General features: G+C 38.9%; 1 protein-coding gene across 1 annotated transcript in view; it reads left to right on the top strand.

Annotated features, from left to right (window-relative positions):
• The window catches only part of ZRANB3 (zinc finger RANBP2-type containing 3), a gene marked incomplete at its 5' end in the record, with an annotated part of 64,899 nt that overhangs the window by 31,604 nt on the left and 7,360 nt on the right, over nt 1-25,935 (top strand). Inside the window, 8 exons of the mRNA XM_083367384.1 lie at nt 4,938-5,057; nt 7,420-7,599; nt 9,614-9,766; nt 11,367-11,826; nt 14,633-14,782; nt 16,547-16,638; nt 18,193-18,294; nt 25,622-25,767. Coding sequence (XP_083223510.1) covers nt 4,938-5,057; nt 7,420-7,599; nt 9,614-9,766; nt 11,367-11,826; nt 14,633-14,782; nt 16,547-16,638; nt 18,193-18,294; nt 25,622-25,767 — 1,403 coding nt within the window. The remainder of the gene's footprint in view (nt 1-4,937; nt 5,058-7,419; nt 7,600-9,613; nt 9,767-11,366; nt 11,827-14,632; nt 14,783-16,546; nt 16,639-18,192; nt 18,295-25,621; nt 25,768-25,935) is intronic.

The following is a 25,935-nucleotide window of genomic DNA, read 5'->3' as shown; positions in this document are numbered from 1 at the left end:
GTTCTTTCATCGGTGAAGCACATATTGACTTCTTTTTAGTATTCTTTGACTTTTTTTCATTATCAGTTGTGCATCAACCGTAAATTTTCTTTTTCTTCTTTTTCTAAAATCAGCTTGAATATTTATTTATATTATTTATTTATTTATTAATGGGACTTATATCCCGCCCTATCTCCCGAGGGACTCAGGGCAGCTAACAACAACAAAAATTAAAGGTCTCTGTACAGTAAATTAAAATTAAAAATTGAAATAAATTAAAGATTAGAGTTAAAATTGTAAACATAATTAAAATCCCTGTCAGTCCAGGTCAGCCAGGTGGAAAAGGAGTGTTTTGAGGCCGCGGCGAAAGGACTGGAGATCTTGGGCCATCCGAAGCTCAGGGGGGAGCTGGTTCCATAGGGCTGGCGCTCCCACAGAGAAGGCTCTTCCCCTGGGGGTCGCAAGCCGACATTGTCTAGCCGACGGTACCGTGAGGAGGCCTTCTCTGTGTGAGCGTGCTGGGCGATGGGAATTCGTTCCCGGCAGCAGATGGTCCTGCAAGTATCCCGGGCCTAAGCCATGTAGGGCTTTAAAGGTAAGTACCAGCACCTTAAATATCACCCGGAGGGCAACCGGTAACCAATGCAGCTCACGCAGGAGGGGTGTAATATGGGAGTATCGGGGTGCTCCCATCACTACCCGTGCAGCTGCACTCTGCACCAGTTGAAGCCTCCGGGTGATCTTCAAGGGCAGCCCCATGTAGAGAGCATTGCAGTAGTCTATACGGGATGTGGTGTCTAAGTTGTCAGGTGGGACTCCCATTTGTATTGAATGAACTAAGGATATTTATGAGAGCTTGTGCAGCCTGTCAGATCTTCTTCTTTGGTATTGGCGTATACCTTGACCTCCCAAAACTATTTCTGATTGTCTCCTTAAAATGGTGGCTATATTCTCAAGATGATACCCTAGAAACTGGGTGATTTGTTCTTCTGCATTAGCTTAGTTGGCACTTCAACAAAAGCAATTTATGATCTATTCCACAGTGAGCAACTGAATATATCTTTGCCATTCTAAATGAATTCTTCCATCTCATTATACCAATTATGGAGTGAGTTTTATTTGTATGTGTTTCTCGGGTGATATATATAGGCATTGGTTTGGTTGTTTGAGGATTGCGTTAGCAATGAAGAAATCGTTAGGTTGCAGAAACTAATATCATTCTCCTGATTCATTTCCTGTTTGCTAGGCTGTATAATCCAACAGTGTTTTTCTCATTATTTTCAACTTTTGACATTCCAACCCCCAACTACAAGCAAGCAGTGGTACATCTGTATACAATAGCAATATTTATTGTATTTTTCTTGCTCAAATTAACGCAAGTTAGCATGGCATGCCTCAGCTCCAAGTGCAACCCCTTAATTGATTTTGGCTAATGTGGAAATTTAGACAGAGTTGACCATGCTCCCATGAGGGGCCATTTGAGAAAGCAAGGGGTCTACTCTACACTAGGTCATAAAATCAAAATTTTTGGAAGAAGGCAATGTGAATCAGTTCTAACAAAACAGAGAGGTATAGATAGATCTCAGCCACCAGAACTCAAATGTAATTTCACAACAAACTTTAGTTTATGGTAATAGTGACTTTCTATTTTTTTTTAATGTATACATATACATCTTAGGGTTATAATCAGAACTTACTAGTCAAGTCACACTAATAAGCCATTTCACGTGTTTTAAGGGCAAAAAAATAGTAAGGTGCTTGCTCAGCAGTCCTACCCTAACAGAGTTTTACTTACTACCAGCACAAAATACTTGCTGAACTGTACACTATGAGATAGTGTACACTGGAGGTCAAGGTAGAAAACATTCAGTTTTAACCAAAAGAGGATCATTGAGCAGATGATAGGCTGTAGAGTTTTACTGGAAATAGTAATGATACTATTTATGTAGATAAGATGGAAAATGTACTGGATAATGTATTATAATGCAGGGATATAATGAATAGCATTTAAGTGGAGAGGTCAAGGCCTAAGGAACTAATTATAAATCATAAGCAGTACCTGACCTCTATTTCCTTGGCATCCAAGATGCTAAGATAAATTTGAATAAGCTTTGGTGGCGGTTTTCTACTGAACACAATTTTTGGTTTTCAAGTGATCGTAATTTTAATTGCAAAATAAAATACAGGAATTTTCTTTGGTCTCTCTGTGTGCCTGTCTTTTAAGTATTTTATTAAACAAAACAGAAATTTATATTTAAATAGTAGAGGGCAGAAGGGGCACATAGGCCTGAATTCATTGCAATTTAACTTGGGGAATAAATTTTTGTAGAAGGCAAACTTAAGAGTTTTATTTTCCCAAACTTTTAAACTATCAGCTCCACAAGTAGGAGCTCATTATCAGCAAGGTCCTCTTCTTTGGGTTTGTGTAGGGTAGCTTTAACCGTTCTGGCATTTAATATTTATAATGCTAACGTCGAAAGTGCTGGCGAGATTAATTTTTAAACTAGCTGTTCTTGTGACAAAGCAGGGAAGAGGATTTTCAAGCATTTTAGCTACATTTACTTGTTTTGTCTAGGATTTGCACATGTTACATGATTATGTTTGTAGATATTACCCTGTCAATTTAAATGGTTGTCCTGCAATAGTTAAAAAGTATTGAAATTGATGTTGCAAATGTCAGATAACATAACATGATTCTAAACTCTCCAAAAGTTTTTATTATATCAATTTAACTAGTTTATTTATTTATTTATTTAATAATATTTATATACCGCCCTTCTCCCGAAGGACTCAGGGCGGTGAACAGGGCAAGAATAAAAATACAAAGTTACAAAAATTAAAAAAGAATTAAATATATGCCCACTAAAACAATCAGTACAATATTAAAACCCCAATAAAACCACAATAAAAAGCCCCACCAATCCCCCATCAGGCCAGGCCGGCTTGTTCGAATAAGAATGTTTTTAGGTCGCGGCGAAAGGAGCGAAGATCGGGCGCCATCTGGAGCTCAACCGGCAGCTGATTCCATAGCTCCGGGGCGCCCACAGAGAAGGATCTCCCCCTGGGGGCCACCAATCGACATTCTCTGATCGGTGGCACCCTGAGGAGGCCCTCTCTGTGGGAACGCACAGGGCGCAGGGAAGTTGATGCCGGCAGTTGACTATCCATTAATATTTTAATGTTAAATAATAATACAACAAGTGCAGTTTGTTCAGTAGAAGTGTTACTTGTTTCTACTGCCTTGCTCTTCCAATATTTAAACAGCTGCACGTTGTGCCATTTAATGTTTCTGAATCATTTTTAAAGACAACCCCATGATAACACTGGAGCATAGGAAACTTACAAGGTCCATTATTACTATTATTTAGCGTGTGGCACTGGTACATGAAAGCCAGGAATCTACAATGTTATTACAGAGTAGAAGTTTGGCTGCCTAAGATTGCTAGTTTGTTCAGTTCGTGTTCGTGTGCTGTCCACTGTGCATCATAGGAACTAGCTCCACACACAAAGCAAGTAACGACATTCTGTTGGAGTGTCAGCGTCATCTGGGGCTTTTTCTCCGCTGGTTTTTGCCTCTCATTCAGGTGGTCCGGTACCCATTGGTTTCTTGCTTATTAGTCCCACCAGAGTAGTACCTGTTTATCTACTTGCTTTTGAACTGCTAGGTTGGCAGACACTGAAGTGAGTGATGGAAGCTCATTCTGTCACGTGGTGCTAAGGATCATACTGCTGGAATGCAGAGACCCAACCTTCTCTGTCTGACAAATCCAGCATCTTTTAAGCCACTGAGCCGCCGTGTCTCATTACAAAGTCCACTGAACAACTTCCCTTCAGTACTTGTGGGTGCTCCTCCACTAGAGGTTTTTAAGAAGGAACTGGATAGCCATTTGTCTGAAATGATACAGGGTCCCCCTGCTTGAACAAGAGGTTGGACTAGAACAGAGGTCGCCAACCTTTTGGCCACTAGGAACCATTTCTGTGGAGAACGGTTTTTCCATGGACTGCGTGGTTTTGTGTGCTGCCTGCATCCCACGGATGGAATTTTGTTTGTGTGGACTGATTGTGGGCATGCCACAGCCCGGTACCAGTCCATGGATTGGGGGTTGGGGAACTCTGGACTAGAAGTACTCCAAGGTCCCTTCCAATTCTGATATTCTATTATTTTGTCTGTTGACTTTATTATTTATTTATTTATTTATTTATTTATTTTATTTGTATACTGCCCTTCTCCCGAAGGACTCAAGGCGGTGAACAGGGGCAGAGCAAAAGGGGAATGACATGAACTGCAGATTCCTCAACCAATATTGTTGCTTCCATAATATCATCTTCCTGCTATGCCCAACATTTCCTTTGCTTCTCCTGAATTGATGCAAAGCCAATCTGGGAGTTCTAGTTACACCACTGTTTTGGATCCCCCAAAGATAAATTCCTTTTTGGTGTCATCCTTTTAGTTCTAGTTCTATTGATAGTGACCTAACTATCTCTGGTTCCTAGTAACATTTTCCTTTATGTTCTTGCTATAATAGGTGATGCAATCTGACAGGGATTATTGTAATATTATTGTAATTATTCTAGCTATGAGGCAACAGCATCTGGCCATCAGACCTTCACCCCTGTTCTTCCTGTGGAAGACTAGAGCAACTTTCTCTATTAAGAATTGTTATCTTTTCAAACTAGGGACCTATATTCCTGGAAAGTTTATCATATCTGTGAAGCAAAAATGGTGTGTCTAAAGCTGCTGTTCTTTTGGGATTAAATCAGTCACACACACACACACACACAAACACACACACACACACACACACATCTTAATTGTGATTGGTCTGATGACCATATTCAATGTGGCAAGTAGTAATCTCATTAACATCTTTCTTTCCCAATTGTCAGGAGTTGTTTTTTTTTGTCAAAACCCAAGTATTCTCTTCAGGTGACTGTTTGTGTTACTTTATATGGTACAGGTTCGTTATATTCGGATAGATGGCAGGGTACCTTCAGCAGAACGAATAAATCTTGTAAATCAGTTCCAAAAAGACCCAGATACCAGAGTGGCCATTTTAAGCATTCAGGCTGCTGGCCAGGTAATGACTTAAATAAATAACTCTCTCCCTCTCCCCTTCTCTCTTCTCTTTCTCTGGGTGTATGTGCATGAAACCTGTTTGTTTAAATAGATGCTGAATTAACTTTTCTTAATTGACCATTGTGCAAAGCATCTGTTGATCATCATTCAGTGTGCCTCTAATGAATAAAATAAAGCCTTTTTTTAGCACAGTAGACTTACCGTATATTTTATAATCATGAGCATAGATTTAAACTTAAGTATATTACTTAAATACACCTTAAAATTGTTCTCTGATATGGAACACTGGTAGAATCATTTTCAAATCCAGTATGAGAAAATTCTTTTAGAACTCTTAGGCTGAATAAGTTCCACATATAGATTTCTACACATATGGTATGCTCACAGCTAGAAAGATGTTTTCCAGGTCCACAATGGAGTTGAGTGTGGAGTATAAAGTGAAGGAGAACTCAAAATCTCCTTTGCTTTCTGTTAGTCTGAGCCTTAGCTGGTCAAAATGGTCCTGATTAATAAGAACACTTCCAATTGCAGAAGGAAGCTTCAGGAACCAGAATTTCTAACTCAGCTTCTTTCTAAGCAAATTCTAGCAGTGATGTCACGGCCCAGCAAATGATAGATGCCAGAATCAACACATTGCAACATTTTTGCAAAAATTCTTTTAGCTATTTTTTTTGCTAAGTACTATGAATAGTAAAGGACGCAGTGGCTCAGTGGGTTAGGACGCTGAGCTTGTCGATCAGAAGATCCGCAGTTTGGCGGGTCAAATCCTGAGTGCTGCGTAGCAGTGTGAGCGCCTGTTACTCGTCCCAGCTTCTGCCAACCTAGCAGTTCGAAAGCACGTAAAAATGCAAGTAGAAAAATAGGGACCACTATGGTGGGAAGGTAACAGCGTTCCGTGCGCCTTTGGCATCTAGTCATGCTGGCCACATGACCACGGAGACGTCCTCGGACAAACACTGGCTCTTCGGCTTTGAAACGGAGATGAGCACCGGCCCCTAGAGTTGGAAAGGACTAGCACGCATGTGCTGGGGAACCAAAGGCTCACGGAACGCTGTTACCTTCCCACCATAGTGGTCCCTATTTTTCTACTTGCATTTTTACATGCTTTCGAACTGCTAGATTGGCAGAAGCTGGGACGAGTAACATGCGCTCACTCTGCTACACGGCACTCAAGATTTGACCCGCCAAACTGCCGACCTTCTGATCGACAAGCTCAGCGTCCTAAACCACTGAGCCACTGTGTCCCTTCTAGACTAAACTAACAACTTCTATAATTTAGTCACTAATTGTCAGATAAGTGCTGTTGTCTCCATTTGGGGACACTAAATAAAGCCAAATGATTGTAGAACCAGTTCTCAAAAAATGAACTGAAATTTCATCTAGGGGTGTTATCCTACCAGAAATTCAAACATATACAAATTATAGTGTGGACCCCAGCTACTGGTAGTATATATCTACATGGTTTCCTACATTTGGTCATATGTATCTGTGCATACAGGGACGCGGTAGCTCAGTGGGTTAGGACGCTGAGCTTGTTGATCAGAAGGTTGGCAGTTTGGCGGGTCAAATCCCGAGTGCCGCGTAACAGAATGAGCGCCTGTTACTCGTCCCAGCTTCTGCCAACTTAGCAGTTTGAAAGCATGTAAAAATGCAAGTAGAAAAATAGGGACCACTACGGTGGGAAGGTAACAGTGTTCCATGCGCCTTTGGCGTCTAGTCATGCCGGCCACATGACCACGGAGATGTCCTCGGACAAACGCTGGCTCTTTGGCTTTGAAACGGAGATGAGCACCGGCCCCTAGAGTCGGAAACGACTAGCACACATGTGCTGGGGAACCTTTATCTTTACCTTTATCTGTGCATATTTAATAACTTATGTTTCTATTATTAGAGAATATGTTTTTCTGGAACTTAAATTATTTTAAAGAATTTAGCTGAAGTGCTATGCATCTTTTCTTTACTTTGCCCTTGTTCAGTTGTTCCAGTTAAGAGGTTTTTGTGAGTCCTCTCATGTAGAGCTGATCCAGAAACTATTACTTGCAATATATATATAGGAGCACCTCATTTATAAAAGAGTATATCTGTCTATATAGTGCAATTTCTTATGAGATATTTAGGAAGGAGCTACAGCTTTGTTACTGTGGAAAAACAATTAGCAATGCTATTTTACTTGTGAGGCCTTTTGAGTGAATTTTTACAAAGAAGACAAAACCTTGTAAGCCAAGATAAAGAGGAATGATGTTCTCTAATTAATTCACTAAATGTCCCCCGAAATTTCTATAAGAGACTGTAAACTTACAAAAGGCATTGCTTGTTGCCTGTTTGAAAAATGATACAAGTGTTTATTTCTTCATCTTGTTTAGGGTTTAACCTTCACTGCTGCCACTCATGTTGTTTTTGCTGAACTATACTGGGACCCCGGACATATAAAACAAGCAGAAGACAGAGCTCATCGGATAGGACAGAGTAACTCTGTGAATATCCATTATCTTATTGCAAATGGAACATTAGACTCTGTAATGTGGGCAATGCTGAATCGTAAGGTATGATTAAATATTGAAAGTCCCAGCTGCTACAGATTTTATACTGCATGGATGTATACAGACCGTTCAAAGTTACAACGCCACTTTAAAAAGTGACTTATGACCATTTTTCATACTTATGACCATTGCACTATCCCCATGGTCATTTGGATGCTTGACAACTGACTCATTTATGATTTATTTATTTATTTATTTAATTGAATTTATATACCGCCCTTTGCCGAAGGACTCAGGGCGGTTTACAGGGTACTTAAAACATTGATACAAAAATTACAAACGATTAAAAAGATTAAATTAAATACTGATGATTGCAGTATCCTGGAGTCATGTGATTCCCCTTTCTCACGAGGAAAGTCAACGGGGAAGCCAGATTCACTTAACACAAGGGTCTTCAAATTTGGCCCTTTTATGACTTGTGGACTTCAACTCCCAGAATTCCTCAGCTAGCGTGCCTGGCTGAGGAATTGTGGGAGTTGAAGTCCACAAGTCATAAAAGGGCCAAGTTTGAAGACCCCTGACTTAACTGTATTACTAATTTAAGAACTGCAGTGATTCACTTAACAAATGTGGCGAGAAAAGTCGTAAAATGGGACAAAACTCACTTAACAAATTTCTCATTTAACAACATAAATTTTGGACTCAATTGTGGTCGTACGTTGAGGACTATCTGTACATTTTATGCTGTTCCTTTTTCACCCGGCATCTTTTTTTCCTATCAAGTTTTGCTTCGTTTTGATTCTGAAGAAGAATATTATGTATCTGAAGAAACAGCCAAGACATAATGGCACATAAAAGTTTCTTTGCTACGAAATTTCCTTAGAAGCCCCTGAGCCCATACTTCAGAAAGCAGAAGTGTCTCAATTTGGAAAGGACAAGGATAATGAAACAGAGGAAATGTTTATGTAGGTAATTAGAGCTTGGAAGATGCAGTCAGACAATATTAAGAAGCAGCCTTTACCCTTGGAAATGTTCCATGTTTTGTCATCATTTATCTTAACCTGACATTAAAGACCTGAAATCAAGACCTTTGGAACGAAAAAGGAATTTGTTGAGCTATATAATTCATGAAATGTCAGATTATTTGGGATGCTCTATCTGTCATCTCTGCTGATTCTGTACTAAAACAAAATTTGTATTAGTGTAACTCAGAGGTCACATAATATGCAAGTTTTCATGTTCGCCATAATTTATCGCATAGCATGGTAAATAATGCAGGGATGGGGGAAGTTATTAGGGCCATGGAACCCGAGTTTAGTCACACATATTTGAGATTTAACATGAGAGAAGTTTCATACATTAACATTAGGCTAGGGTAAGTTTGTAATTGCTTGTAAGACTCTTTCCAAGACTGCTGGGATGTAGACATAAGGAATAATTAATTGTACCTTTATTTTTTAAAAGATAATATTGAATTATATGGTCTTAGAGGCAGACTTTCCAGGTTCTTTGGAAGGCGGCTAAAATAGAAACTAAGCAGTTGTTGCAAATGATTTTGGATGATATATTTGGAGAAATGGCAGTCTTTCTTGGCGTTTTTGTACTTTGTTGTTATATTAGCTCTCTAGGCCCAGAAAAGGCCAAATGAGTACAGCCAAACTTTCTCGCCTCTTTTTAGGGAAAGTTAGGCATTTGGAGATATAATGTGGATATTAATTATGTCCCTGAGGCTTAATAAGTCCACTTTGATTTCAACAAGGAGGAAAATGCAGGAATTGCATAGCTGAAAATCAGCTATTGTGCTGCTAATTGGGATTGTGTTATCTGAGAGTAGTTTTGGTGTTGAGGAGCGACATCTGAAGTACTAGGTGATAGTTCAATATTTCAGTGGAATATTAAGGAATATTTTCTCTTGAAATTTTGTTTTGGAAATCTGCAGAGACACAATTTTTACATCAGACTTCTAATTTCTATTTCTAAGTATTTTGCTTGTCATCTTGAATGCTTATTAGAAGTTGGGTATGAGACAAATAGATAAATAACAACATGTGGTTTTTTTTAATCATTTACTATTTAGGCCAAAGTTACAGGTACCACATTAAATGGCAAGAAAGAAAAGTTACAGGCACCAGAAGGTGACAAAGATAAATGGAATTTTTTGAATTTTGCTGAAGCCTGGACCCCAAATGAAGGCCTAAATGAAAGCAAGGATGAGGTGTTATTCACTCATGTAAGAATGTACATATATAAATCTTTTTCAGTAATACTATGTTTTGATATACAAGTACTTCTCATTTTGGTTTAGATCTGTAATAACTGAATTTCACACAGCATTCTATCATCATCAATCTTAGCTGTTGTACTGCTGCTTTAGAATCATCAATGAAGGGAAATGTCCATAGGAATAAATGCTTTATTTTATATTTAAAGTATTCTTTTATTTTTCTCTTAAACCCATTGGTATGGTTTCTGTTGGATTTGCTGACCTAGACATTCGGAAGAGGCAGCTGACATTCCACATGTCATGATGTTGCACAAATGATGCTAATTAGATACAATATGTTATTTGTGTAATGGCATTGTGACAAGTGTGACATTATCAGTGCTTCTAGCAGATGCTTATGTCCACTGATTATAATTCTGTTTGGTCTTTGATAACTGTGTAGGGAGTTTTAGCGCTTTCTGCAGAAACTTAATGGTAGATTATAGCAGATTAATTTGTCTTAATATTTTGGTTCAGGGTTTACTCAAATAGCCTTTTGCATATTATCTAGGGCATTAGCTTCATTACAAGCTGCACTAATAATTTTTCATATAAATGTCAAATTGTGAAATCTAAAAATGATCACCATTGGCAGAACAGATCTCTCCCTTTACAGCATCATTTTCCTAATAACAAAAGACAGGTTCAGAATTAATTACACGGCTCATTATTTTTTTTAAAAAACTAGCTAGTAATGTCAGTTGAGTTTCAAAATCAGATCCAAATACATAGAAACAAACATGATTCCTATTGTTCTAACTATAGCAAATATTAAAATGAGTTAAATGTATGTTATTTGACCAAAATATTAGTATTAATAATTCATTTTGTGAAATTTGTCAAAATATTAGGATTAATAGTTTATTTTGTGAAATTTATTTAAAAGTCTGGAGTAAGTAGTACTGATGCAAAACCTTACTTTTTATTTGGCATCTAACATACCAATTTTGTTTAAAAGCTCTATATCCAATATCCCAACTTATAAAAAAACAAGTTTGAATAATGTTGACAGAATGTTTATACTAATGAAATTCTATATTCTAAAATATAGAATATTACTTTTTTCTTAAGATGTCAAATTGCATCTTAAAATTCAGACTTATGATCACAACTGAGCCTGTAATTTTGGTTGTAAGTCATTGTGGTCATAAGTCAAGTTACCACATGACCTAACTCAGTTTTATGACCATTTTTACAACAATCATTAAGTGAATCAACATGGTTGTAAATCTAAATCCAACTTACTCAGTGGGCATTTTTTGCTGGAAAATGGGAAAAATCACCAAACATGATTGTGACCACAATACACTGAACTGGTATTAAATGTAATTATGTGAGCACAGAGGTGATGTGGCATTTGTAACTTCGAGGACCAACCATAGGTAACTTTTAGTTCATCATAACTTTGAATAGTTGTTAAGTGACCAGTCATAAGTCAAGGACTACCTATTTCTAAAATGGTGAAATTGAAATAAGAAATGATTGATAATGAAAGGGTAATGAATAGTAATTGGTAATGAAGGGCCATCTTGTATTAAGCAAATGATTGTTGGGTCTTCCATCCTAGTTTGAAAAGGAGAAGCAACATGATATTCGTGACTTCTTTTCGCCAAAACCAGATATAGAGAAAAAGCGAAAAATTGATTCCTGTTATAATGCATCCCCATGTTTGAGTTCAAATTCTTCCCAAGCCTCGGAGGAAAAGGATCTGGAAAATGGCAGAAACATAGATCCTCAGGATCCAGAGGATCTAGATGAGCTTTGTAGAGAGGCCAAGAGGCCAAGATCTGTAGATCCATCTACACCCAAGCCTGTTCCTAATAGAGGAAAGAGAAAATGTTTGTTTAGTGAAAGAAACGGTTCATTTTCAGAAGAAGCTTCCCAGGTAGAGGAGGATTGTATCCTTTTACCTGGGTCAACAAAAGGATTTGCGTCTGAAGTAACCTGGCTTTGCAGTCTTTGCACTTACAGTAATAGTTCATTGCTACCTTATTGTGAAATGTGTGAATCTCCTCGCAGAAAGAATAGTGAGTAAAAATATTTGCTTCCGTTAAAATCTTTTTTCATTGTTTTAACACATCTTGTCAGTCCGTTTGTATTATAGCACGTATACAAAAATATCCTAACATTTAATGCTAAAAGCAGAAATTAGCAGTTGGGCCTAAAAGTGTCATATTGCATAAATTCAGGGTTTACAGAAATAAGTGTAATTGTCCATGGTGCAAATTTTATTTTGTATGATATCTTATAGTTAGACGTGTTAAAAGAAGCAACTTTGTTAATCTTTATTACTGCATCTCTGACATTCCTTCCTTCCCTCTCTGAGTAATATACTTAGACTCTTGATCTAGAGCAGGGGTCTTCAAACTTGGCCCTTTTATAACTTGTGGACTTCAACTCCCAGAATTCCTCAGCCAGCTTGTCCTAAAGGAAAGCAGCAGTAGGAAAACTCAGTTCAAGGATAGATCTTATTTCATCCCCAAGGCTGTAGGCTGTGGACCATGTTTGATCTCAGATGCGTGAAAGGAAGTGTTGCTAGGAGAAAAGTAGGACCAGGAAAAAGCTAAATTCAGTTGAATTGAAGCCTAAAATAATTACATTTAATGAGCAGCATGGTGGCCTAGAGGTGGAGCTCTTGCCTCACAATCAGAAGGCTGTGAGTTTGATCCTAGGTAGCGGCAGATATTTCTCTCTAGGCCAGGCACGTCAAACTCACAACATCACGTGATGTCGCGCAATGTATCTTGACTTTTCCCCCATTGCTGGCAATGTGGGCGCGGTTTCATCGTGATGCATCCGGCCCGCGGGCCGGCAGTGTGACATGCCTGCTCTAGGCACAATGAGAAAATATCTGCTGTGAACTCTGTGTAGGCATCAGGAAGGGCAACCGGCCAGTAAGTGCTCAGCTCCATTCAATCACCACAAGTGCACCTTGATGCAAGGATTACAGAGTCATTATAAGGAAAAAGAATGCTAATATGAGTATTTTGCAAATATTCTATAATTACCCTGTGTGTGACATTTAAAGAGTCCTGTGATAATTCTTGGAGACTTGGAGAGGGAGATGTATTTCCTTCATTTAGCATATGCAATTGTTATTTATTCAAGTGTCAAATATGTGGTAGTACCAAAGCACTATAGGGATGCAGTGACTCAGTGGGTTAGGACGCTGAGCTTGTCGATCAGAAGATCGGCAGTTTGGCAGGTCGAATCCCGAGTGCCGCGTAGAGAGTGAGCGCCTGTTACTCGTCCCAGCTTCTGCCAACCTAGCAGTTCAAAAGCACGTAAAAATGCAAGTAGAAAAATAGGGACCACTATGGTGGGAAGGTAACAGCGTTCTGTGCGCCTTTGGCATCTAGTCATGCCGGCCACATGACCACGGAGACGTCCTCGGACAAGCGCTGGCTCTTTGGCTTTGAAACGGAGATGAGCACCAGCCCCTAGAGTCGGAAATGACTAGCACGCATGTGCGGGGGAACCAAAGGCTCACGGAATGCTGTTACCTTCCCACCATAGTGGTCCCTATTTTTCTACTTGCATTTTTACATGCTTTCGAACTGCTAGGTTGGCAGTAGCTGGGACGAGTAACAGGCGCTCACTCTGCTACGCGGCACTCGGGATTCATCCTGCCAAACTGCCAATCTTCTGATCTACAAGCTCAGCATCCTAACCCACTGAGCCACCGCGTCCCTATAGTACATACATGTGAAACACAAGGCCCGGGGGCCGGATCCGGCCCGTGAAGTGGTTTCATGTGGCCCGTGAAGCCATCCTGGAAACAGTGAGGGAACGGCCCCCACTGCCTTGGCCCTGGCCCAGAGACCCTCCTTCTGCCAGAGAGCCTCAGATCTGTCCCACTCCTGCCCGGGCCCCCATAGGCACCCTTGATGCGAACGATGTAGAGCTGGCCACGCCCACCCAGTAGGCCATACCCACTCTAGCCATGCCCACCCAGTAGGCCACGCCCACCCGGCCCCCTGAGGGCAACCACAATGCTAATGCGGCCCTCAATGAAATTGAGTTTGACACCCCTGCTTATAGTGCTTTGGTACTACCACATATTTGACACTTGAATAAATAACAATTGCATATGCTAAATGAAGGAAATACATCTCCTTTACCTTTACCTTTACCAAAGCACTAGATGCTACAGAGGAAATAATAGATGTAAAGAAAGTAATTGAAAACAGTTTCAGTCTTTATAAATATATTGATTAATTAGTAACTGGGTACAATGGAAGGCAATTTAAACAATGTAATTTGTAGAGTTTTCACCTTTTAATTTTTGTATTTTCTTATACTTTTGCTTTTTTCTTTTTCTTTTAATATTTATAAATAGTGATATCAATACTAATATGTTTAAAGTGTTATAGAACTCTAGTTGTTTTTTAAGATGGCATAATAAATAATTCTAGACAATTAATGATTTTTTTTTTCAAATTTTATTATAATTGAAAACTCTATTTAGTATTGTTATTCTTTTTCCGCTATGTCTTTATCAGCCTTTTTGTTTTATGTAGCTTTTTATTCTGGTCTTTTATTTTTTTAAAAAAATCTATTTAAAAAATTGCTAGATGTTTGGTGACTATGTTATTATTTTTGTACCCATAGCCACTGAGTATGAGAATAAGACAAGTAGTTGGTGGGCACATATCCTGTTCTTGTTTAATCTGAGAATTATCTATATAATTACTACAATTAACTGCTATTCTTCTCTTAAGAACTAAGTAGTAGACTTTATAACAGAAATGTACCTTAGCATTTATGTTAGCTTTTCTTTCCCAACAGTATAATATACAATTGTTATTCCTTCTTGCTTTTTAATACCTATAGTTATAAAAAAGGAAAGTCAAATTGGTTTTCTCTCTACTGAAAGTGAAAATGGAAATGCAATCAAAAATAACATAGGTCTTAATGGTATCGAGATGATCAAGGAAGAAACAAATAAGAAATTGGACTGCTGCAAGCAAGAACTCAAAGAAGGTAATAAATATTGCCTTCCTTCTGGCACTAATTATTACATGTTCAGGTTTGGACTGTGGGATATCTAGAAGTTTGAGAATTATCCGCTCTTCAGTAACTGTTGCATGTATAACATTTGCAAAATGTTTAAATGGTGAGAAAATTTCTACCTAGTCTTAAGGGTTTGGAGCCAATTTGGAGTCGAAAGTGGAGAAGGTAGGGGAATGAGAGGCAGGGGAAGACTTATTAGTGAAAGTCAACTTGTTTAACATTGGAACACAAAACTCTACAAAGAATAATGTAAACACTTGTTGGATTCTTCCTCTCCTCTGTTGTTGAACACAGTGCTTAGAAAGACTTACAAGATGCCCTCAGTACATTTTGGAGATCATGGTAGGGCTATAGTTTGCATTTTGAGATTTTAGAAATGCAAGAAAATGTCCTATTAGGAAAAAATCTTATTTGTCTACCAAAATTAACTTGATTAACATAGTTGCCTCTCTCTATTACAAGGTTATACTTGTTATACCACAAAATATTATACCACAAAATATTCATCTGCTAAATTAGAAGTGAGGGCCAGTTTGACTTAGTTGTTAAAGTAACTTCATTAGAAACTGGAAGACTCTGAGTTCTAGTTCTGCCTTAGGCAGGAAGTGGGTGACTTTGGGCCATTTGCTTATCCCTCAATACTAGGAAGAAGGCAGAAGCAAACAATTTCTGAAAATGTTACCAAGAAATTTGCATGAACTTGTCCATGGAGTTCAAGTTATCAAAAAAAAACACAGGACCTTGGTTCCCACAGGACAGTAAAATGATTTGACTACTAGAAATCCTCCATCCCCCTCCCAATCTTGTGTCAACTTAGAACGAGGAAAATGGCTGCAGCCAGGTTCGTTGTAGAGTTGACAGATGTGTTTTGACATGCTAATAATATATAATAATAAAAATGTTATACAACATCCTAGTATCTTTCCAATAATAATCTTTTACCTCCTCAGAACACTGCCATAGAGGGAAAAAACCAGAATCTGTGTTTTTGGTATATCTAGGGCTTAAAGCAGGGGTCCCCAACCCCCGGTCTGTGGACCAGTACTGGGCTATGGCGTCCACACAAACAAGAAAAGCCTCATCCACAGGAGGCAGGCAGCATATAAAACCACACCCCTTCCGTTCCGCAGAAAAACCTCTCTCCACGTAACTGGTCACTGGTGCCCAAAAGATTGGGGACTTCTGGCTTAAAGCATCCTTGCAAATACAAATTAGATACTAGATCTGGGTCTAGATCTAGATCAATTCAATTCAATATTTACAACAATAGACTATTATTGTTTTCTATTTCTACTGGGAATTATTAATTGGAGATACAATTAGATTGTTATCCTTATTTCTTGAGTAGATGAAAAGATCTAAATAGACCACCTACTATAAAGGTACTTACTTCCTCAGATGTTTTTCTCATATCATTTTGGTGAGAGTTGGGCCTCATTGCAGTTGTTTTAGATACAAGTATTCCTTGCCTTACAATTATTGCTGAGGCTGGAATTTTGGTCATAAGCATTGCAGTCGTAAGTTGAATCACCATGTGACATAAATCTATCAAGTACTAAATAACCCCTGTGCCACAACAAACTAGGTAGGATCTAAGGATGTGGTTGCATCTTAGGAGGTTTCCTGGTAAATCAGGTGGAATGTGCTTGGGTGGTGGCATGTTCATCATAATTGTTATAAAGAGATGAAAGTAAAATTATTTTGTAATAAAACTTAAATCATTTTTATTCACAGAGTATTTAAACGATTCAGAATCCACCCTAACATATCATAGTCTAATGTTCTGTGCAAGTAGGAACACCGACCGAATTCATGCCTACACAAAGGTAGGAAATTAATTTTGGATTCTAAGAAGCACAGGTAGAATTCTGATTGGTACAATATTTTCTATTTCTTTTGCTCATGACTTTTCTATGCCTTCTAAAAAGCATTCCTGAAAGAGTCTAAAACTATAGGCTGTAGAATGGAATTGCATCAAGAAAGCAAAGAGGCTGAGTTTTGAGGGACATAAGTTAGAAGACGTTGGCAGAAACTGAGGAGAGAAGTTACAGAAACATACTTATTTTTTGCTGTTGGGAACACCTTTTTACAATTTCCATCAGTTCTGTGGCATCTCACTGAGTCATTCTCTTTTAAGATTGACCACTGGACATTGCAGTATCAACCATATTACTATCCCAATCCAGCTAGTGTACAATTCCTGGAGCATTCCATGATTAGTTAATACAATCCACTATGAGTACTGGCTTTCCACCCATTCTTGCCTTACCCCTCTAGGTAATGTAATTTTCAACCTAACTAAGATAGTTGTTGCCTGGAATACTCCCATAACCAGCACCTCCCTATGATGTTGCTATCATGTCTTCAGGACATCTCTGTCATGGGAAGAGATATTGTGGTCTCTTCAGAGCAGATTTCAAGCTCCATCCCTACATGACCTATTGCTCTAGGATTGCTGTTTTCTTCACAGATACTATGTTTGTATCTTCAAATTTTCCCATGTCCCCATTCTATTGTCAGTATAGGAGATCTACGTTGTCATTATTTAATATTCAGGCTGAATTTCCAGAAGGCAACACAGTTAATGTCTTTTGAGGTCTTGATACAATCGACTTCTCCATTTATTATCAGGTCAGAAACCAGCTACCTAATTATTCTTTGAATTATTCCATTTCTATAATGAGCAAGTTCCTTAAATGGTGTAGTTTCTTAATGCTGAAAGTCCAACCATTTCAGATTATGTAAGACCCAGTTAACAAGCTGCAAGATATGTAAATCTTGTCCTTTGAAAGCTAATCTACAAATCCGGGCCGTATCTAAAAGGATGATTTTTGTTACGAGTTGGCAAACAATATTCCTGCAGATCAGTACCTAATCTATAAGAAGATTTTTCTAGTTTTTCTTTGTGGCCTCCCTTTGTGTCAGGAAACTATATGGCTTCAGTCACCTACTAGACAATCTTTAGAAAACTTTATTCAATCAGTACTTGATTATCACATCCTTCTCTAAGTAATAAACTAGCCATCCACGTGTGACTTACAGATTCCAACCGAAGAACCTGTTATTTATCTATGACATCTATCACAGATATCCTTGTGCTCCATTTGTGATCAAATGATAGTGACCTCAATTTTACTATGTCAGTCTCTGGGAAATGAGAGGATTTACTGTGAGCTGTGCTGAATACAAAAAGTGGGACTCACAATAAGAAATCCATATTCTACAAGTTTCCACAGAGTTACTTCTACATAGGGAAGTAACCCGTACCCAAAGATGCAATCCATGTGACAGATGGCCACTTCACTTACATAATAAATAACTCGTTCTTCCTTGAAACCATTAGCAGGCTGAATAACTTCCTGTGTTATTTGATTATCCAGGATGGAGAACCTCTCAACTGCAATTTCATTCCACTTGATATAAAAATAGGCAATTGGGAAGATTTACCAGCATGTTTTCAACAAAAACAGAACCATACCCTGGTAAGTTTTATTCCATGATTCTTGATAAAGCTATAAATAAAACCCAAACTATATATTTTGACTATATTAACCTAAATTGATTTCTTAGTGTTGTTTTTGTTTGTAGTTGTTGTTGTTAGCTGCGAAGTCGTGTCCGACCCATCGCGACCCCATGGACAACGTTCCTCCAGGCCTTCCTGTCCTCTACCATCTTCTGGAGTCCATTTAGCCTCACGCCTGCTGCTTCAGTGACTCCATCCAGCCACCTCATTCTCTGTCGTCCCCTTCTTCTCTTGCCCTCAATCTTTCCCAGCATTAGGCTCTTCTCCAGTGAGTCCTTCCTTCTCATTAGGTGGCCAAAGTATTTCAGTTTCAACTTCAGGATCTGGCCTTCTAAAGAGCAGTCAGGGTTGATCTCCTCTAGGACTGATCGGTTTGAATGCCTTGCAGTCCAAGGGAGTCTTCTCCAGCACCATAGTTCAAAGGCCTCAATTCTTTGGTGCTCAGCCTTTCTTATGGTCCAACTTTCACTGCCATACATTGCAACTGGGAACTATACGCACTTTTGTTGACAAGGTGATGTCTCTGCTTTTTAGTGTGCTGTCTAGATTTGCCATGGCTTTCCTCCCCAGGAGCAAGTGTCTTTTAATTTCTTGGCTACAGTCCCCATCTGCAGTGATCTTGGATGTTTTTGTTTAGAGATACCTATTTCTTTTTTGGGAAGAAAAACACTCCATACATTTTCTGCACATAGACTAAATTACTTAATTTCATTTGTACTCCTAATAATTATTCATGCTTTTCCCTTTCATGGTAAGTAACATTATGCAAGGTCCAGAAGAAGAGTAAGAGATAATATAGAATGAAATGGAATGGAATACGGAATGAGAATGGAAATGGAATGGATTAATTTATTTGACCGTCTGATTAGACACAAGGAATTTGTCTCCAGTGCGGAAGCTCTCAGTGTACATGCAAAGCAACAGAGTAATAATAATCATAATGATGGTACCAATAAGAGGAGTAAGCAAAGGAATGCAAAAGCATAAGTTAAAAGGAATGAAAATAAAATTGAATTCAGTTTATATTAATACAATTAATTGTTTCCACTAAATTCCTATTCCAAATTATTTTAATGGCTTTAAATTTCTCACTTCTCTTTTTTAGGATCTCATCTGTTCAGCCATAAATTCTCAGCCTTCTTCACCTCTTCATATTCACTCTTCCTTCCTATATTTGTTTAATAATTCAAGCCTATCTTGTTCTCTATGTACAAACCATGACGTATTTCTTGTGACATATTTCTTTTGTACTGATCACTCAGTTTTGCATTAATTCCACATTTATTATCATTTCTCTCTTCTTGTTTCTTTTAACCTGTTTCCATCACATTCAAGTTCAATGCTTTTCCTGAAATACTGAAATTTTCATGTAAGAAAATAGACAGAAGCACAATCTTATACATAGCTTCTTTCTTGCTTGCTTCTTTTACTTCTTTTGACAAACATTCCCCATGTTAGACTACATATCTTTCTACCATTACCACTATCTTTCTACCAGCATAACTATAGTTTGAAAATTCCATTTCCCTATTTTTCTGATATGCTGTAAAACTACACAAATTCATTCACTTTACTACTTTAGCTTTTAGCCATTTACATATAATTTGCAATTTTTCATTTCATTTCCTCTGTAAACAAATTACCTTGGTCTTTGATATACTAGTGGTCAGATCTGTATATCCCAGTGCCACACACGGTCTTGTATTGTTTTGCAAAACAAGCCCTTGGCCAATAGGACAACAGTGTCTGCATGCATAATCGCATGCACATTTGTGTCCCCAGCCACTATCTCAGGATTTCCTTATTTGTTGTTGTTAGTTGCGAAGTCGTGTCCGACCCATCACGACCCTATGGACAATGTTCCTCCAGGCCTTCCTGTCCTCTACCATCTTCTGGAGTCCATTTAAGCTCACGCCTACTGCTTCAGTGACTCCATCCAGCCACCTCATTCTCTGTCGTCCCCTTCTTCTATTGCCCTCAATCTTTCCCAGCATTAGGCTCTTCTCCAGTGAGTCCTTCCTTCTCATTAGGTGGCCAAAGTATTTGAGTTTTAGCTTCAGGATCTGGCCGCCTAAAGAGCAGTCAGGGTTGATCTCCTCTAGGACTGACCGGTTTGATCGTCTTGCAGTCCAAGGGACTCGCAGGAGTCTTCTCCAGCACCATAGTTCAAAGGCTTCAATTCTTTGGCGCTCAGCCTTTCTTATGGTCCAGCTTTCACTGCCATACATTGCAACTGGGAAGACCATAGCCTTGACTATACGCACTTTTGTTGACAGGGTGATGTGTCTGCTTTTTAGTGTGCTGTCTAGATTTGCCATGGCTTTCCTCCCCAGGAGCAAGCGTCTTTTAATTTCTTGACTACAGTCCCCATCTGCAGTGATCTTGGAGCCCAGGAAAATAAAATCTGTCACTACCTCCATTTCTTCCCCATCTATTTGCCAGGAATTGAGAGGGCCAGATGCCATGATCTTGGTTTTCTTAATGTTTAGTTTCAACCCAACTTTTGCACTCTCCTTCTTCACTCACAACAAGAGGCTCTTTAGTTCCTCTTCACTTTCTGCCATTAGAGTGGTATCATCTGCATATCTTAGGTTGTTGATGTTTCTTCCGGCAATCTTAATTCCAACTTTTGATTCATCTAGCCCTGCCTTTCTCATGATGTGCTCTGCATATAAGTTAAATAGGCAAGGCGACAGTATACAGCCTTGCCGGACTCCTTTCCCAATTTTGAACCAATCAGTGGTTCCGTGTCCAGTTCTCACTGTTGCTTCTTGGCCTGCATATAGGTTTCTCAAGAGACAAATAAGATGGTCTGTTATGCCCATTTCTTTAAGGACTTGCCACAGTTTGTTATGATCCACACAATCAAAGGCTTTAGCATAGTCAATGAAGTAGAAGTAGATGTTTTTCTGGAATTCTCTAGCTTTCTCCATGATCCAGCGTATGTTAGCAATTTGATCTCTAGTTCCTCTGCCTCTTCGAAATCCTGCCTGTACTTCTGGTAGTTCTCGATCCACATACTGCTGGAGTCTAGCTTGTAGAATTTTAAGCATAACTTTACTAGCATGAGAAATGAGTGCAATGGTGCGATAGTTTGAACATTCTTTGGCACTGCCTTTCTTTGGAATTGGAATGTAAACTGATCTTTTCCAATCCTGTGGCCACTGTTGAGTTTTCCAAATTTGCTGGCAAATTGAGTGTAGCACTTTTACTGCATCATCTTTTAAGATTTTGAATAGCTCAGCTGGAATACTGTCACCTCCACTAGCTTTGTTGTTGCTCAGCTTTTCTAAGGCCCACTTCACTTCACATTCTAGGATGTCTGGCTCGAGGTCAGTGACCAACTCATTGTGATTCCTCAGACAGCCATTTTGCTTTCTTGCATTTCTTTTTCTTTGGGATGTTTTTGGTTGCTACCTCTTGTACAATGTTGCGAACCTCTGTCCATAGTTCTTCAGGCACTCTGTCTATCAGATCTAATTCCTTAAATCTATTTGTCACCTCTACTGTATATTCAACAGGGATATGATTTAATTCATACCTGACTGGCCTAGCGCTTTTCCCTACTTTCTTTAATTTAAGCCTAAACTTTGCAACAAGAAGCTCATAGTCTGAGCCACAGTCAGCTCCTGGTCTTGTTTTTACTGACTGTATAGAGCTTCTCCATCTTTGGCTGCAGAGCATATAGTCAATCTGATTTCTGTGTTGACCGTCTGGTGATGTCCATGTGTAAAGCCGTCTCTTGGGTTGTTGGAAAAGAGTGTTTGCTATCACCATCGTATTCTCTTGACAAAATTCTATCAGCCTGTGCCCTGCTTCATTTTGTACTCCAAGGCCAAACTTGCCTGTTATTCCGGTTATCTTTTGGCTTCCTACTTTAGCATTCCAATCTCCCATGATGATAAGGACATCATTTTTGGGTGTTAGTTCTATAAGGTGCTGTAGGGCTTCATAGAACCGGTCAATTTCATCCTCTTCAGCACCGGTGGTTGGGGCATAGACTTGGACTACTGTGATATTGAATGGTTTGCCTTGGATTCGAACTGAGATCATTCTGTCATTTTGAGGGTTGTATCCCAGTATTGCTTTTCCTACTTTTTTATTGACTATGAAGGCTACTCCATTTCTTCTGAGGGATTCTTGCCCGCAGTAGTATACCTGATGGTCATCTGAATTAAATTCACCCATTCCTGTCCATTTTAGTTCGCTGATACCTAAGATGTCGATGTTTAGTCTTGTCATCTCTTGTTTGACCACGTCCAGCTTTCCTTGATTCATGGATCTTACATTCCAGGTTCCTATGGAGAAAGAATCTTTACAGCATCGGACTTTCTTTTCACCACCAGATATATCCACAGCTGAGCGTCCTTTCGGCTTTGGCCCAGTCGCTTCATTCTTTCTGGCGCTACTAGTACTAGCCCTCTGCTCTTCCCCAGTAGCATATTGGACGCCTTCCGACCTGAGGGGCTCATCTTCCAGCGTCATATCGTTTTGCCTTTTGGTACTGTCCATAGGGTTTTCATGGCAAAGATACTGGAGTGGGTTGCCATTTCCTTCTCCAGTGGATCACGTTTTGTCAGAACTCTCTGCTATGACCTTTCCGTTTTGGGTGGCCCTGCACGGCATAGGTCATAGCTTCATTGAATTACGCAAGCCCCTTCACCACGACAAGGCAGTAATCCATGAAGGGGATTTCCTTATAGTTTATCCATAAATAAGTAAATCAAAAGAACATCAAGGTTTCTATGTCTTGTTTCATGTTTGATGTTGAACCATTTGTTAAGCTTCCTCCTTATTGTCACATTTGCTTTACTATACGATCGCATTGATTTAATTGACATAACTAACTGTTTGACTTTTTGAATCTGACAGAATGTACAAAAACTTACAAATATTTGTTTCTGAAAACACAAATGAGTCTAGTGGATTTTTCCTCCTTCATATTACAATAACATCTGAAAATAAGAAGTGTTCACTACTGCAGTCATCAGCTTTCCCTGTATTACAAAGCAAAATATAAAATAATAGGTGCCAATTAATATTTTATGACCAAGTGTATGCAGGGCTTTTTTTCCTCATAAAACGCTCAGAACGGCGTTCCGGCCCCTTTTTTTTGCTTTAGGAGTAGGCAATCTTGGCTCTTTTTTATGACTCGTGCACTTCAACTCCCAGAAATCCTGAGCCAGCCACACTGAGGGGAAAGAGAGGTTTCCAAGCTGAGCCATGCTGTTCTCAGGAATTCTGGGAGTTGAAGTCCTTGAATCATAAAAGAGCCAAGGTTGCCTACCCTGCACTAGAGGAGGACATGAAAATTTTTTACAAGGTTACTTCTTTAGGAACTAAACTTTTAGAATCTAAAACAGTTAATTCAAAAAAGCCAACAGGAAAGAACCTCACATTTTTCATCTTTTGGAAGGTAAAATTAGATAACAAAATAATCTATTTCCTATGTTAACATCTCTGCAATGAAATCAATAAAGGTAACAGGAAAGAAATGAGAAACATTTTTCTCAATGTAATATGTCTAATTTAGCTGATGCTAGAAAAAAATAGTATCTTTTGTACACTCTTGAAAACTATTTTGAATCTATAACCATCTATTACAACTAAACCACTTTAAATTAAACAATTCTTAAGAAAGAAATATTCTTAATTTGGACTTTACTTTTACTGTTTGGACTGTTGTGTGTTTTGAAAAATAGATTATTTAGAATGTTGCATTTCAGTCTTTAAATAATTAACCTAGTATATACACAACAATATATGATGTTTTCCATGGTGAGCTTAACATCAATAACAACATTTATTAAAAAGGCTAAAATAATTTCTGGTGGTATTATCTGTACATTAAAATTTTCTTTAGTCACAATCTTTCACTTTTCACATTCTGGACAAGCAGTGGTCATGTAACCTAGCAAAAGATGTTACATATGCGCATAAGCATAGTCAGTAGCATATGCCTTTTTAAAAATATCAAACATGCAAATAAACAAAAATAAGTCCAAAATATCTGTATTACATCCAGAAATGCCAACTTTGCAATCAATATTTCTCATGCATAACTATGGCACCCAAAGGATACCTGCATACATTGCAAATACTTCTCTGGGATCAGTAACGCAGCAGGGATTGCTTTTTCCTTCCAGTAACAGATTGCTTGGAAATACAAAACATGGCCTTGAAAATTTCAATGTTTGTTACAAATTTTTCTGGATGTGGTTGGAAAGAGGCTGTTTGGCGCTGGAGACCACTGCCATGACGAACACAGCTCTGGGTCAGGGTTCAGAGCAGCTCCGGGTGGGGGTTCAGCACGGGCCGCAGCGTGGCAACTGCGGGGAGGGGAATCCCCACAGTGGCTGTGGGGAGGGGAATCCCTGCGGCCTGTGGCTCCGAGCCGCAGGGGCAGAGGTGCAAAGGACGGGCGGTGACGCCGTAGCAAGACACCGGCATCGCTCCCAGTGACAGCACCTCTGAGTTCTGGCACCTTTTTTTTTTTTTTTTAGAAAAAAAGCACTGAGTGTATGTATGTACAAGAACGATACAGCATTTTCTATTTTCAGAGGTGTCAAAGAGACAATTGAAATACACAGGAGTCTTTCTGCTAAATCCAAACATTAACATTTGTACTGTGCACACAAGGCTCACAGGCTTATAATGGAAGATTATTTTGAGTTGAAGAGATTGAGGCTGAAAAAATGGTTTGGTTAAGGTAACCTAGTGTAATAAATGTTTGAAAAAAATAGAATTTGAGCAAAGAAATTCATGCTTGTCACCCAGTATCAAGCCACTGGGCTGTATCTATATCCACGATTGAATGGATGTACAAGGCAGAATAATCTGTGGCTGCGCAACTGTTGACAAGCATAGCTCTTAGCACGCTGATTGAAATGGATGGGGAAAGAAATCTATCAAGAGAATTGAAGTACCAAGGCTAAGTCCTCTTTGAAACTACACTAATTCTCACCCGCTTCTCTTTCTCTTTGCTGTGATTTGTGATGAAATAAGATGAGGCCTGGCTGAGTAGATATTTTCTGATCTACAGAGATTGGATTGGATGTTACTGAGTTCTCCTCTGCTTCTGGAGTTCCATATCCCATCAATACTGAGGCTGCTGCCATGTTAAGAAAAACTTCATTTATCTTAGAAATGGTTGCATGTTTGTACAGGGTAAATGACATAAAGAGCATGTCATTAGTTGAAATGATTTTAAAACCCACTGTTATCTATTGGGTGTTTGATTCAAGGTAAAGTCTTCACAGTTTTAATGAATAATAATTCTTTTCTAGATACTGAGGTTTGTGAGAGAATGGAATAGTCTAACAGCCATGAGACAGAGAATTATCAGAAAAAGTGGCCAGCTCTTTTCTAATCCTGTTCTTGCTGCTGAAGAAATACTGTCTAAACAACAAGCCAAACTCACCAGTACCAAACGGTGTGTGCTGCTGGTCCTCTTCCCCACTCTGGTCTAAGTATTATGTCTCAAGCAGTTATATTATACTTTCCTCATGATGAAGCTAGACCAGGGGTCTTCAAACTTGGCCTTTTTATGATTTGTGGACTTCAACTCCCAGAATTCCTCAGCCAGGCACGCTGGGTAAGG

The sequence above is a fragment of the Vipera ursinii genome, assembly GCF_947247035.1.
Source record: "Vipera ursinii genome assembly, chromosome: 1".
NCBI lineage: Eukaryota > Metazoa > Chordata > Lepidosauria > Squamata > Viperidae > Vipera > Vipera ursinii.
Note: the sequence above shows the minus strand (reverse complement) of the source record. Positions and strands in the feature narration are given on the sequence as shown.